At 36.5% G+C, this 16,516-nt stretch overlaps 1 protein-coding gene across 2 annotated transcripts in view; it reads left to right on the forward strand.

The window, feature by feature from the left end:
* Nucleotides 1-208: 208 nt before the first annotated feature.
* The window catches only part of LOC149820420 (protein arginine N-methyltransferase PRMT10-like), a 29,554-nt gene continuing 13,246 nt past the window's right edge, over nucleotides 209-16,516 (forward strand). Inside the window, exons 1-3 of one of the 2 annotated variants that reach the window (XM_089983600.1) lie at nucleotides 209-499; nucleotides 902-1,094; nucleotides 1,295-1,400. In XM_089983600.1, coding sequence (XP_089839726.1) covers nucleotides 281-499; nucleotides 902-1,094; nucleotides 1,295-1,400 — 518 coding nt within the window. In that variant the 5' untranslated portion in view covers nucleotides 209-280. The remainder of the gene's footprint in view (nucleotides 500-901; nucleotides 1,095-1,294; nucleotides 1,401-16,516) is intronic. The other variant, XR_016426761.1, reaches the window with a different exon arrangement.

Below are 16,516 nucleotides of genomic sequence, written 5' to 3' on the forward strand. Positions count from 1 at the left end.
CGGATACACAACAAAATATCGTGTCCTTATGACATAGCCGAGTACTTTGCCAGGTACTTAGGGCGGATCACCGGATATGCTCTTCTTTCTTCCACTAAAGGATCAACATTTGAAAATATTTCAGAAAGAATCGCGATGTTTTAATAATACCGGTTTTCGATATTTCTGTCAATGCCTAAAACCTAAAACGGCGAGGGCAGCTGCAGGCCTGCACTACATAAACTTCGCCTTTAAGAGAGAGAGAGAGAGAGAGAGAGAGAGAGAGAGGAGGGTGGTCACGATGCAGAGCAACGGGGCTTCTCCTCCTCTTCATCTTCCTTCGTCTCTCAGAAATGGGGGCATCGTCCCCCCTCCTGGGGTGGACAAAGAGGTGGACTTCGCCAACTACTTCTGCACCTACGCCTTCCTCTACCATCAGAAGGAGATGCTCTGCGATCGCGTCCGCATGGACGCCTACTACAACGCCATATTCAACAACAAGAACTCTTTCCAAGGCAAGGTGGGTACCCCCCCAAATCCAACAAAAATCCACTCATTCCAACCCTTCTCTTACTTTCCTCTTCAGATACACATTTGTGGTTCCATACATGCCTCTGTTTCAAACTTATATGATTTATTTTTATTTTTGGAGCTTTTCTATTGACCACCAGTCAAGAAGTTGGCTCTTAAAAGTTGTTGGTTGGCTCTCTTTACTTGCACTTCGTTTGCATTCTCTCTCAGAGTCACATAGTTGGTTAAGCATTTCTGATGTTTTGGGATGATTGGTACTTTACAAACTGACCACTAAAAGAAAATTCTACTTTGTGATTGTTTATGAGGATAATCAGTCACTGGCTCATTGCCGGATAGTGTTTTTTTGTTTCCGCTAACAATCTGCTCTTGTTTGATGCGTCTGTTGAAGGCTGTTTTGGACGTAGGCACCGGAAGCGGCATTCTCGCAATCTGGTGTGCGCAGGCGGGAGCGAGAAAGGTTTACGCTGTGGAAGCGACGAAGATGTCGTTGCACGCTCGCGAGCTCGTGAAAGCCAATCATGTTGAGGATGTCGTTGAGGTCATCGAGGGATCCATGGAAGATGTTGAGTTGCCAGAAAAAGGTATTAAGAGACGGGCAAATCCTCTTGGGCATGTTACCCTAGAGAGACTCTGTTTTCAATTTTGAATGCTGTTCTAGCAGTAATTGGTGTCCCATTTTATTTACGTTTCATCTACCTCTGGAAAAGTGGTGTTTTCATTCAACTATCTCAATTTCTTTTTCGGTCTTCCAGTTCGTCTAATGTAGACTGTTTCATTGCAGTTGACATCATAATATCAGAGTGGATGGGGTATTTTCTTCTACGGGAGTCTATGTTTGATTCCGTTATTTGTGCACGCGATCGCTGGCTGACGCCAACTGGAGCAATGTATGTTTCTGATATAATGTACTTAATGCTTTCATTTTTTGTGAATACCATGAAATCATTTGCAGTTGCATTCTAGGACTCACAGTTGGTACAGTTAGGAGGAATGTTGTTGGCTGTGAGCTGTTATGAATTAGCTTCATTTTGCTTCATGCATGCCTTTGTTAAGTGAACATTTGTTTCAAGTGCGATGTCACCATTCTGATCCTGTGGTGTGCAATTCAAGTTCATTTAGGTTCATTGGGTGCCAATTCTTTGATTTTTTTTAATTAAACTGAGTGCATAGTTCTTTGGCTCTGTATAAGCTCAAAGTGTTTTTTTTGGTAATATAATTTTTCTCAATTATGTGTGCCTTTAATACATAGGCACAAGTATTATTTTATAATCCATACAACTAAAGGAGAAAAGCTAGCATGTGCAACAAATGGCGTCTTCCTACCTCTGTCGGTAGCATCAAAGTTAATTTCCTAACATGAGAAACACCATTGAAGTAATTGATACATGGATGACTTCTCTTTGGCCTTATATTAGCCTAATGAATTATCAAAGACTTTGTTAGGCTACATAAATCATCAATGACTTTGTTGCCTATAACTTTAACTAAGCAGCTTAAAATGATCCTTCTATGTACATCTTATGGTTATGATAATTGAGATGCCTTTAACATAAAAATTTGGAAACAAATGCTTTACAATTATCTTATTGTGCCGATGTATTGTACTAATGTAATGTTGGTACATTGATTTTGTTGTTAGATTGCATTCTACGAATGTGGACTTTCATTTTCTTGGTAGATTGATTCATGAATGATGCATACTTGGCATGCCTTGATAGATTATCTTTGCATTTTACATTTTTGTCCTAATCTTTTGTAGTCATTATTTCAGAATGTGATGACCTTTGTGTGAGTGCTCAAGTTTGAGCTTTTTCAACTAACACTTAAGACTGTGGTCGTAGCCTGCCAGGTGCCAACTTAGGAGCACGGTGTTTGAAAAAGTTGTACAGAGAAATAACACATTGTCTTTAAGGTTCTGTTTGGAAGCCTTGCATTGAGATGGAAACACCATTTCCATGTGTTGCCAAAATATGGTTTTGCCAAAGTATGGTGTTGAGGATGAAGTTGCCAAAAACATCCTCTTGTGAATTGTGTTGAAATGTGGTGTTGGGGCTGTAGACCCCATTCCCGATGCAGTGTTTTGGCAACACCACTGCTTCCAAACAGTGGAGAGCATGAGAGCACTGGGGGAAATCACAATACACCTCTAATTCAAGGCTCCCAAACAAAGTGTAAATGGCATCAACAAAGTTGCATTTTCTTATTCTCTTATGTTTTGAAGAAGTTGGTGTTAAGCATATCATATTGTGAATTTTAATGATCCTGGTTATTCAAAATTATACATTTGTAGTTTTGTATCCATCATTAAAACAAAAAACATGGCTGTAAAAAATATTGAAGATAGAAATAAGTCTTTTGAAACTGTTCCAATTCATGACAAAAATTATTTATCCGTTACTGTTAGATGCGCCTCGTAATTCTGATCACATTGGTAACTTGTTTTTCTAAAATCGGGATACGATTGACCCAAAAATCACATTTTCAAAAATGACCCGCTTCTATTTTTGCCTTTTTCTGGATTGGATCGAACTGGATCTGCTTCATTTGATCCAAGTTAATATGGATCTGGACCCAGTACATAACCCATATTAATGTGGATCTTGTTCAGGTAGGATCCATGTGGATTTGGATATGGATTCAGATATTGGATCCATATATGGATCCAAAATCCATACATGACCAATTTAAAACTTTAAATTCAACTTTAAATTTAAATTAAATGAGGTAGATTTTTACCTGGAGAACTCTACCCCATGAAGATCTTCCAGAGGAGGGCAACACCCTTTGGAATCTTCTATAAATTATTAAAATTAAATAATAAATAAAATAATTAATTATAAGGATAATTTAGAGGATAATGTAGAACTCTACTTAAGCTAAGCCATCTAGAGGGGATGTCACCCCCTTCTAGATAAGATCTAATTAAAAAAAAGATAAAACAAAATATTAAAAATCTATCTCCCCACTCTCTAGAAAATTGTATTCTAGAGAGAGAGAGAGAGAGAGAGAGAGAGAGAGAGAGAGAGAGAGAGAACCCCAAACTCGGGTGGGGAGAGAGAGAAAGAAAAGAGAGAAAAGAGAAAGAGAGAAGAAAAATATGTTTTCACCATACATCCGTCAATTTTCCGATCCTTTCTACGCTACGATTAAGGTACAAGTTTCTCTCTAAGTTTTTATGAGAAAGGGATAGGTAAAAATTTGATTCATGTATAGGTTTGAGGAAAATGGAAAATCTGATTTCGAAATAACATATATTTATGTATATGTATTATCGATTTTGGTAGATTAATGCATTTGTATACTTATTCACATATATGTCGATTTTCCTAATTCATGTGTTTGAAAATATATATGCAAATACATATTCAGACCCATTGATTTTATTTATCTTTGTTAATGCATATTACTATGTTCATGATTCGTGCATCAAAAGTTTGTTTATGCCATAGATTCAGTCGATTCTATTGATGTATTTGAGATATGCATGCAAGTTTCGATCATTGATATTCATATACCTGATTATTACATGTTGTTTACTCTCTTTTTAATAGCCAAGCATGTTGAATATATATATATATATATGTGTGTGTGTGTGTGTGTGTGTGTGTGTGTGTGTGTGTGTATTTTGCCTTGGTCAACCTTGGTATTTGATGGTTTTTGTTCATGTCCTGGAAAAATATTGATTAGATCTGCCAATTTTTTAATATAAGCAAATCTGATCAGGCTTGCTGATGTTCTTGCTTGTGCAACCTGATCAACTTTGCCAATTTCAACATATAAGCAAACTTGACCAGATCAGGTTTGCCAATATGTTTTTGTGAGCAGTTTGATCAGACATGCCAATATGTTATTTGTGAGCAGTCTGATTAGATATGCCGATATGTTTTTGTGAGCAATCTGATCAGATTTGTCAATATATTTTTGTGTGTAGTCTGATCATATTTGCCTATATGCTGTGTGTGTGCAATCTGATTAGATTTACCAATGTACTGTGTGGGCAATATGATCTGCCGATATGTTTTTGTGAGCAGTCTGATTAGATCTGTCAATATGTTTTTGTGTGCAGTCTGATCAGATTTGCCTACATGTTGCGTGTGTGCAATTTGATCAGACTTGCTTATATGTATTGTGTGTGCAATTCGATCAGATTTGCCAATGTATTGTGTGGGCAATCTGATTAGATTTGCCAATGTGTGTAGTCTGATTACATCTGTCGATATATTTTTGATGAGCGATCTGATCAGATTTGGCAATGTGTATGTGTGCAGTCTGATCTGTTTTGGTGAGCGATCTGATTTGCCATTTTGTGTGTGTGCAATATGATTAGATCTGCCAATGTGTGTGTGCAGTCTGATCAAATCTACCAATATGTTTTTTGGTGAGCAGTGTGATCAGATCTGCCAATATGTTGTTTGTAATATGTCTGATCAGATCTGCCAATATGTCTTTGTGAGCAGTTTGATCAGACCTGCTGATGGGCTATTTGTGAGCAGTCTGATTAGACCTGCCAATGGGCTATTTGTGAGCAGTCTGATCAGACTTGTCCATATGCTGTGTGTGTGCGCAGTCTGATCAGATTTGTCATTGTGCTGTGTAATGCAATTTGATCATACTTGCAGTGATTCACTTTTGTGCGAATTTGATCAGATTTGCTGAGTCCAAGATATATGTAATGCTGACCAGATTTGCCGAGATTTGTACGCATGTAAATCTGAATAGTTTTGTCGTATTCAAGCTCACATTCTTGTCGACTGCATGATTATGTATCCGATTATATGTTTTGATTGGTTATGTATGCTTATGCATTCAAATACCATGTTGCAAATATGCATTTCATACGCATGAATCTGAAGTTTATTTTGATGTTTGCATAAATATGATCATATGCATGTTTGGGTGTTTATGCATGGAATTGGTCATGATAATGTTTGTTGCAAACATCTGTTCTCATGCGTATGCATGGAAATTTATGTGCATTCATGTTGTGTGTTTGAATGTGTATTATGAACATGTTCTGGAACAATGTGTGTCTTGCATGTTCACTGAAATTTAATAGAGATGCATAAATTACATGTGAGATGCGTTGGTGGTCAGATGTGAACCGCTGCAGTCGTGTAGGCTAGGAACATGTGTTGCTCCACTTATTGTTGATTTTACTTATCCATTACAAAGTTTATTTATGAAAATTATTAGTTTTTTAAAATTAATTGCACTATTAAAATATGGTGGGTCAGGGGTCCGAAGTTGGTTTTGCATGTGGATTTGCAAAACGGTTCTTGTGTAAATAACTTGAAATTTGTTTAAACAGTAAAATAGACCAAACAATATAATTAATTTCTTTCTTGATGCCCCTTTTAGAGTGTGAGAATCTTGGATAACGGTCATGGGAGACCGTGAGGATACTAAAACTCCATGTGCGATTGTGCTCCTGAACCCGATATGGTGGTTCACCTCCCGATCACGATTTTAGGGAGATTTGAGCCATTTTGCTTGAGGGTGTTGTTGTTGACTCAACTTTAGTTTTGGTATACCAAGAAAGTGGCGTCAATGGTTGAAGATTTTCATTGATGTCCTGACATTAGGTGAGGATTGTGAAGGTGAGGATTCCTGATATTGGTTGAGAAACAAGTGTGAAACCCATGTGCATTGAATCATGATATTTACTCTTCAACATTAGCTCATGAATTCATGCTTATTTTGTTTCGCATAATAATTGTTGTGCATGATATGCTTGAGTGGTAAGTTGGTTATGATAAATTGTTATTGCGATATTCCCTTGAAATTTATGCATGAATTTTGTTTATGTTGTTTCATTTACTTTTTGGATTTTTAGGAGAATTCATACAAATAACTTTGGTTCTTACCCATTTTCATAAAACTGTTTTACTGGTCTGGATGCTCAGTGATGTCCTGACTATCTGGCTGGAGATTGCGAACCCTATGACTAGTTTCTGGTTCTCTGTCATGATGACTCTTTTGTGATAGATGTATTTTGTTCTAAGTCTATTTGGCATTTATTTATTAATTAATAAAGTTTGATTTATTCTTCCTTCGATTCAATACACAGTCTAGTTTGTGGTTTGGTATATTAAATCTGTGAGGCCCTGAATCCTTGGGTTTGTTTCCACAATTATTTAAAAGAAAAAATTTATACTATTTTCACGAGTGTCGGTTGGGGTCGTTACAACTAATATGAACTGAGGTAGGAGAGTGCTGAAATTGACTAGCAATGTGAACTACCTGAAAAATGTTTGGTCTGATGATGGTCAAGTATGTCAAGGCACTGCTAATTTGTCGATATGGTGTGGGATCATCTAATGGAGTTCCATCATCAATCTTCATCTTTGAGTTGATAACTTTAGGTGTATTTACTCTTTTCTCGTTAGTCAAGCCAGACCCGTCAATAATCGCAATAGCAAATTTAGATTTAGATAATAAATATCCTCGAGGAGAATAAGCAACTTCAATCTCGAGAAAAATCTGAGAAAGCCTAAATCAGTTATTTCAAAATTTTGTTTAAGTATTAATATGATTTACTTCCTGTTTATCTCATGTTATGATCATGTCATCAAAATGAAAAAACAAACTTAGAATACATGCAACAAATTTCTTAACAAATAAAGTGATGTCAATATAACATGAATAATATCCAAGATTGGTCATAACAAAACTAAAACGATCATATTTGGTGCTTGTTTGAGGCCATGTAAGGCCTTTTTAAGATGAAAAATCTTTCCTTTCGGAATATCGTACCCAGGTGTTGGATCCATATATACTTCTTTTAATTCTCTATTAAGGAATACATTTGTTGACATCCATTTGATAGATGAACCATTTTCTAATGGCAGTTACAACTATAAGTATTCTAACAATAGTCGTTCTTGCAAAATGGGCAAAACTCTTATCCTAATCTATCCCATATTTCTGTGAGTACCCTTTGACTTCTAGTCTGACTTTATGTCTTTCTATTGTTCCATCACTCTTAGTTTTAACCTTGAAGATCCATCTACATCCTATTTATTTTTTTCTAGGAGCTAAGATAGTCAATTCCCAAGTTTTAGATTTTTCTAATGCTTTTATTTTTTCACCCATGACATTTTGGCATTCTTGATAGTCCTTAGCTTGATTGTATGAGACTGATTCAAAGTAGGAGAAAATCTTTGATAGACAGACTCTGTATTAAGGGGCAAATGACTCGTATGTCACGAATCTATTAGGTTATTTATGTTATCTTTCAGAGTGCCTAATGTTTCTAGTTTTTTGGGCTTCTAAATTGGAATATGTTTCTAAGACATTAGGATGATAACTTTCTTGTCTTCTTTTATATTGAATAATTTGAGAATGATCCTGATGTCCACCACACTGAGTATGTATTTGATTATCATCAATTTGATTCCCTTTGGATATCAAATCTCTATCATTCTTAGAATCCAACTTTAAGAATATATGTTCATCTTCTTTTTTAGGCGCATTTTTATCAAAAAAAACTTTCCTTTTCAGGTAACATTTCTTGAAACATATAATTTATCATGTTCAAGATCATAGCATCAAAATCCCTTTTGACTCTCACCATACCCAAGAAATACATAGGAGATTGCTCTTGGAGATAACTTGTCATTTTTGTTTGTCAATACAAAACACTTGCATCCAAAGGTTCTTAGTCTAAAATAATTAAGAGAAATTTCAAAAAGTCTTTCATATGGAGTTATATTTTGAAGTTTTAACGATGAAAGCTGATTTATAAGATACAGTGTACCTCAGCGCAAAAATGTTTTGGAACACCTTTGGAGATGAGCATAGTCATTGTAGTTTCTATATATGTCTATATTTTCGTTCGGCTAATCCATTTTGTTGAGGTGTGTTTGCACAAGATCTTTGGTGTAAGATTCCATTGGATTCTAAGTAACTTTTGAAATCGTTTGACATTTATGCTTCCCCTGAATCAGAACGAAAGATAGATATGATTGTTTTGAATATATTTGTAACTAATTTGTGAAAATTTTTGAAGTTTTCAAATACTTCATTTTTTGTGCGTAATAAAGTAAATTCATGTATAATGAGAATAGTCATCCACAAGGATAACATAATATATGTATCCACCTTTAGATTTTACTGGAGCTGGACCCAAAACATCAGAATGTATTAATTCAAGTGGTTTAGTAGCAAAAAAGGTTCCCTCTTGATAATGAATGAATTTCATCTTTGCAAGTATATAATCAGTACTTTGAATTTTCTCAAATGAGATACATTTGACAGTTTAGTAATACTAGGATGTCCTAGTCTTTAATGCCACAAAATTAAATCCAATTTTTGCACGTTGAGACAAAATGGTTTCTTTTGAATAATTAACCGATCAATGTAGTAGAGATCCCCTTCTCTATGGCGTTACCCAATCTGCTTCCTTGACTGGAGATCCTGTATTAAGCATTGGTCAGATGTAAAAGAGACACGATAACCTTGATCGGTGATTTGAGAAACCAAGAGTAAGTTTAAATTAAATTTTGAAATAAATTTTATTTTTGGAATAAAAAAATTTAAAGATTTTTCAAAATTTTCAATTCCTTTAACATCAAGAGAGGTTCCGTCCGCAGTAAAAATATTCTTCCCACTTGAATCGATACTATGGTCGAAAAATATCGAACTATTATGTCATGTGAAATGAAGCACCAAAATCTAAGAGTCAAGGAGTCATATCAAGTGGTGATGACGACACCCGTTGTGGAGGAACCTTTGAGGAGAAGTTGCAATGCTTCCATGAATTGAGATAGCGACATATATTCCCTATGAATTTACTTGAACTTTCCTTGTCAACTTGGGAAGCACCAATTGAAGCGATTTTGTTTTCCTCTTTAAATTCTGGACAATATGGTTTGATATGTCTCTATTTTCCAGAATTGTAACAAATGAGTTTCTTCTTTCCATTGCCTTTTCCTTCATAAGACCGAGGTTTTCCAAAATTGTTATTTTTGTAGAAGTTTGGAGGCTATATATATGAGAATTAGCACCCGGTCTTGAAACGACAAGAACATTATCCTTTGACTCTTTTGATTCGGTTTGAGATTTTAATCTCGTTTCTTCCATGCAAACTTGAGCGAAAACTTCATGAATAGGTGGAAGTTCTTCTTGCTTTCTATGAAGGATGTTACTCATTTGTTCAAATTTGGGTTGTAGACCCCTCATAAATTGAAAAAATTGTTCATTCACAATTTGTTTTTCTTTGTTGGGCATCTTTTGGGGTTTCCCAAATAGGTTCCATTTTTGCTATTTAATCCCACAACTTTTTGAGAGCCCCATAGTACTCTCTAACATTCTTTTCTCCTTGCTTGCAAGTATGAATTTTGTCTTGCAACTGCCATCTATACGTGGTGTCACTTTGAGTATAGGTTTGTTTAATAAAGAGCCAAGCTTCGTAGACTCTTTCAAATTCTAATATGGTCTCACATGTGTCCTCTCACTCATGCTTGTCATAAATAATGAAAGGACTTTTCTCTCTTTTCTCCTTTAAGGACCTCATCTTTAGTAGTTTTGTCTTTTTCGCTACGAGTCTTTGTGACAATAGGTTGTGGTTCCATTGATGAACTAACAACATATTCCCACAAGCCTTTTCCGATTAGGATTCTTTTGATGGCGGTGACCCATAAGTTATTGTTATTTTCATCAAACTTAATAGGGACCACCGTCACCACTTCCTTGTCGGCCATTTAAGAGAGAGGAGAAACAAAAACAAAGAATATGGAACCATGAAGAGTAGAAGGTACTTGGTTTGGCAATGCTCCACAAATTTGTTATGACGAACTCTTCTACTCTTTAAAAATCAGCTCCACGAGCATCAATCTTCAAGTGAGTCTATGGGCACGCTTCTTAATGCTCTATCTGATCTTCTCGATCTCCCATGAGTATCTTGAATACCTCAAAACTTATCAATAGAGCACAAAGGCTCTGATACCATCTAATTAAATACAAAGGTGTCACTTATGGACATACATAATCACAATGACCACTAATGGGTCAATTACACAATCACAAATCCACAAAAATCACCCACTTAAGGGCATACAACAAATATAGGGATGACAGTGGACCAGGGCGGGGACGGGGGACAAGGTCTCTATCCTCGCCTCCATCTCCGCACCCCTGCCTACATCCCTATTTGTCCTCGATCCATTGCCATCTCTAAAGAAGGATCGAGGATGGGGTGGGGTAGGGCAGGGCAGGGCAGGGCAGGGCAAGGTTGGGATCGAGGACGGGGATGGGGTGCGGTGGGGGACAACGTTAAGTCCATCCCTGCACGGGTTTTGATTTTAACCTCCATCCTCGCCTCCATCCCTGTTTCATGTCCTCCATCCCCGGTCCAAATGGGGTGAGGCGGGGTGGGGCCCTGTTTCCCCCCGGTCCACTTCCATCCCTAAACAAATATAAAAAATAGGATTTGTATTCGCCAAAAGCTTTAAGCAAAAAGTCATGTAACATATGGGGTTTGAACCCTTTTATATACATAAGAGAACCAAGAGAGTCGTTGGGTCTCCCCAATGGTTCTATTGTTAAATGACCATTATGCCCACTCTATTCTAGGATTTACAAAAAATAAATAAAATGAAAAAAATAAAAGTGAGACAAATATACAATGACCATGATACCCCGATATTTACAATGACTAAAGTACCCCTCAAATTGTATATACATTCACATCCTCTATCACTCGTGGCTTGACAAAACACTTTTTGAGGGTTTAGGAAAATTAGTTCGACCTGAATGTCATCCCGAAGACCTCCAACAAACGAAGGTGAGCTACGACACATCCTAGCCTACTTTCCATTGATATTGATTGAGTTATAAAATATTGTTTGGACTTGTACAACCACTCGTGAGACTCTTTTCCCAAGAAAGTAGGTAACAAAATTTTGATTGGGCGTGGAAGAGAAACTTCGAAAAAGTTGTGCATCCTCAATCTGCCTCGCGGGACCTTCGGGTGTCGCCCAAGAATAAAAGCTTGAGCTTTATCCTCCTACCGATCGTCACGATCTTCCTCATGCAATCCACCACCTCCGCCAGCAAACTGAAACTGGTGAGCTTGCACACTTGCTTGAAGTTGTTCCCGCAGCCTAGTGATGGTTTGTAGGCTGGTTTCAAAACCTGCCATATGTGTTTCGACATTGCCTTGTTTGACGTGGGTATCTTCCACGAACTTTTGGATGAACTCGGGGGGTTTATCTCTAGAGGATTTTTAGTACCCTTCTTAGGTGGCATTAGGGTGATCAAGGTTTGCTTTGATGCCAAGTTGCGTTTTTGGGCCCACATGGTAGGTCTGGGTTCAAGGGTAGGTTTAGGTATGATGGCTAGGATAGAAATAGGTCAGGTTCAATTTGAATTTTGACAGGTTTTAGGAAAAAATTCAGTATGCCCAAATTACAACATATAAAATGTTGCAAATTTAGGGAGTGGTTTAGGACACGTGGAAATAGGTCATGTTAAAATATCATGGCCAAAATCCGCTTGGTTCAGGATTTATGAGCTCGAAAACAAGCTGCAGGGAACTAGGTTCAGACCGGATCTGGAGGGCTATGTTTTGGGTCATGTAGGGTTTAGTAGAAAATTTGGTTCTCTACTGGTTTGAGATATAAGATTGTTTTTTTTAGGGTTGGTTGTGTTAAAATGTAACATATATATAATAATAATAATATTATTATATATATTTTCTTATTTTTTATTTTTAATGTAATTTATATTATCTAGTTCATATTGAACTAGATAATATAGTTTGGTTAAGTTCCAATCGAAACTTAACCAAACAGTCTAGTCGTTGGAACTAGTCCAACGACTAGAAGCTCCCCTTTGCTCTTGTATATACAGGGGTGCAGCCCCCTCTTGTAAACTCACTCCTTTGTAATGCTTTTTAAGCATTTTTCTACATAAATAAAAATATTTATTTATGTGTGTTGTTCCTATTTTACCCTTTTTTAAGGGCTTTGCTTAAAGTGTCTTTTAGACACTTCCCTTTGAGTGTTTCAAGGGCATTCGTGGAAGACCATCATTTCATTACATGGTATCAGAGCTACGGGATGATTAGTTTTGGAAAAAGGTCGCCTCGGTTTCCGTGCCTCTTGTGCACTTGGAGAGAAGGGTTTTATCACTTCATTGAAAGGGCTACTACATCTTTGTATTGTATTTCTTTCTCTTTTCACATTCTTTTTCGTTTATCCTTCTCTTTTCTCTCCTTGGAATCGATGGATGACAATGATAAAGTCACCATCATCCCTATGAAATTGAGCGACACAAATTATGTAACATGGGCTTCAATCATGAAGCATCATATATGGGGGGAAAGACTTATGGGAGATTGTGGATGGTTCCGATTCAGAACCTAAACTATCTCATACTAAAAAAGAGAGAGATAAAGAGGTTCCATTATTAGAAGAGGAGAAAATCAAAGCTCTATCCTCTTATGAAAAAAGATGGAAAGAGTGGAGAATGGGACATGTGAAAATAATGTCATAACTTATTAATAACGTTGACATTAAAAAAATGTTTCAGTCTTGCCAAATTCGAACATGCCGATAAGGCATGTGAATACCTTAAGAATATGTATTCCCTAAAAGACATTGCACATGTGTGCAATCTTCAATAGAATGTTCGAATAATGACTCAAGGAGATAAATCAATTCACGAATATTACAATGAGTTGTCTGAACTCTGGGAAGAGCTCTCCCTTTTGGAACCTAAATGGCACTGTGTCGAAGACATCGAGCTTCGCCAAAAGCAACTCGATGCTGAACACTTCTACCAATTTATAACTGGGTTCAGGCCGGAATTTGAGTCCACCAAATCAGCCCTTCTTCACCGAAGAAAAATTCCTTTTATTGTTGAAACTATTGAAGAATTAACAATGGAGGAAAATCATCTTCGAAAGAGTTCTTCTAAAGTTGATCATGATTCCGTCCTAGCAGTATCTAGGCCTGGGAATCACACTCACACCTGCAGGTCACCTCATTTTGGGAGGCAGAATGACGAGTTTGACAAAATAAAAGTTATTTGCCATCACTGTCATGAACTATAGGCCTCAATGTCCAAAGTTAAAGAGAAGAGATGAAAAGAAGGTTGCATCTGTTGAAGCTGAGCCAAAAGATCAAGATGCATCAGTTTCTATGGCTCAACTTATGGAGATTCTTCAGCCTCTTCTTCAAGGGGTCTGCTCATCCGCTGAAGCCGCAACTGAAGCCGCAGTTGCATCTGTATACGGTCTAGGTAACTTTCCTTGGCTTTTAGATTCTGGTGCGTCATTTCATATGACCTCAAATTATAAATGTTTATCCGAATGTCTTAAAAATAACTCAAATATTTCAAAAGTCTTTACAGCAGATGAAACATCTTTTGAAATAAAAGGAATTGTGTGTTTTGAAAAATCCAAAACTTTTTGTATTTCCGAAATTAGATATATCCCAAAATTAAATTTAAATCTCTTGTCTGTTTCTCAGATTTCTGATTATGGATGTAATATATCCTTCTCTTCTGATGGTTGGTGGGTACAGGTTCGCCCGTCAGAGAAACTGATTGGGGAAGGCCATAGAGAAGGAGGGCTATATTACATGGACATTTTGGAACTACCAAAGAATGTATTTTGCTTAAATGTTCAGAAATTGAAAACAGACTTGTGGCACAAAAGACTTGGCCATCCTCGTATGTCTAAAATCCATTTTTTTTCAAGTTTGGGAAAATTTTGTAAATCTGAAAATTTTGCTTATAAAGACTGCATTCTTGGTAAAATGAAAAGATTACCGTTTTCTAGTAGAACTTTTGTCTCTACAAAACTTCTTGAGTTAATACATTCGGATGTTTGGGGACCCGCACCAGTTATTTCTAAAAGCGATTTTGCATATTATGTCATCTTTGTTGATGATTTTTCTAGACATACTTGGATTTATTTTCTTAAACATAAATCCGAAGTTTTGCTCACTTTCAAATATTTCAAAAAATGGTCACAAACAAATTTCAAAACAATATCTCCATTTTTCACACTGATTCAAGTGGAGAATTTATGTCTGGAGACTTTAAAAATTATCTTAACTCATATGGCATTATTCATCAACGATCTTATCCAAATATTCCTCAACAGAATGGTTTTGCTGAACGCAAACATCGTCACATTACAGAGACCACTTGGACTTTGCTAATAGCAAGTCAAGTGCCAAAAGGGTTTTGGGCTGAAGCAGCTTTAACTGCCACTTATCTAATAAATAGAATGCCATCTTCTTCTTTAGAAAACATTTCTCCGATTGAAAAACTTTATGATTTAACTCCAAACTACTCCAGACTAAGAGTGTTTGGATGCAAATGTTTTGTATTTACAGACAAGAACGATAAATTCTCTCCTCGTGCAATCCCATGTGCCTTTTTAGGATATGCTGGAAATAAAAAAGGGTACAACTGCTACGATTTTCAAAAGAGCAAATCGTATGTGTCAAGAAATGTGACCTTTCTTGAATTTTTTTTTTAAAGTGAAAAATCCAAGGATATTACTGAATATTTTTTTTAATTGATTTAACTTCAAAATCCTCTTCATTGGATTTTGAATGTAACTTTGATAATGATCAAAGTCCTACTATCTATGAAAATGATAGTGAAGACCAAACTAGTAGGGATGTTAGCTTACAGTATTCAAGACAAAGAATTGGAGAGCAACGACCCCCATGTGCGCTAGAAAGATTTTCTGAAGTTCCTCCTCGCAGGACTTCTAGAATCTCTAGACCTCCCAGAAAATTTGTCTCCTATGAATCTTTTTCACCCTCGTATAGGGCAGCCCTTGCATTGATTCAATCCTACGTTAAACTTTCCTCGTACTTTGAAGCAAAAAATCATGAAAGAATGGATTGCCGCTATGAAAAAAGAGTTAGATGCATTAGAAAAGGCTAATACTTGGTCCATCCAAGACTTGCCTCTTGGGAAAAAACCTATAGGCTCTAGGTGGGTCTATAAAGTCAAAACCAAAAGCGATGGGACCCTTGAAAGATATAAGGCACGACTCGTAGCCAAAGGCTATGCTCAAGAGTATGGCATTGACTACGACAAAATCTTTGCTCCTGTGGCTCGAATGACCACAGTTCGAACTTTAATTGCTTTAGCCTCTATTAAAAAATGGCCTATATTTCAAATGAACATCAAAAATGCCTTTTTAAATGTTAGTCTTGTTGAAGAAGTATACATGGAAGCTCCGCCTGGTATTAGTCTTTCTAAGGGTAAAATTTTTTGTCTTGAGAAAGCTCTTTATGGTCTCAAACATGCACAAAAAACCTGGTATAACAGGTTTAGTCATGTTATGATTGATATTGGTTTTCATTCTTTTTTAACTGACATTGCCTTGTTTATTAAGTAATCTGATGCATGTATCATCATTCTTCTTCTTTATGTGGATGATATGATCATCATTGGAGGTGACAAACTGAGAGTTATCAATATCAAAACTCTTCTTAAAACTCATTTTGAAATGTCTAATCTAGGACTATTACGATATTTCCTAGGAATAGAAGTTGCTTATTCTCTTAGAGGGTATTTGATATCTCAATCTAAATTTGCTTCTGATATTGTTTGCAGGTCTGACATTACTGATGAAAAGAAAGTAAATACTCTAGAAATAGTTAATGTTAAGATGAAAATTGATGATAGAGAACGACTAGAGGATCCTACTCCATTTAGACAACTTGTTGGAGCACTCTCCTATCTTTTCATCACTCGACCAGACATCGCACATGCTGTACACACAGCTAGCCAATTTCAATATGCTCCCACCTCTGTTCACATGGGAGCAGTTTTACACATTATTAGATATTTAAAGAGCTCTCTTTCACGTGGACTCTTCTTGTCAACATCATCATCTTTAGATTTAATTGCTTATACTGATGCTGACTTAGGAGGTGATCCTAATAATAGGCACTCAACCACTGGTTTTTGTGTATTTTTAGGTGAATCTCTCATATCGTGGAGGTGCAATAAGCAACAAAAGGTTTCTCTT

The sequence above is a fragment of the Nuphar pumila genome, chromosome 12 (genome assembly GCF_984573655.1).
Source record: "Nuphar pumila chromosome 12, dmNupPumi1.hap1.1, whole genome shotgun sequence".
NCBI classification, from domain to species: Eukaryota; Viridiplantae; Streptophyta; class Magnoliopsida; order Nymphaeales; family Nymphaeaceae; genus Nuphar; species Nuphar pumila.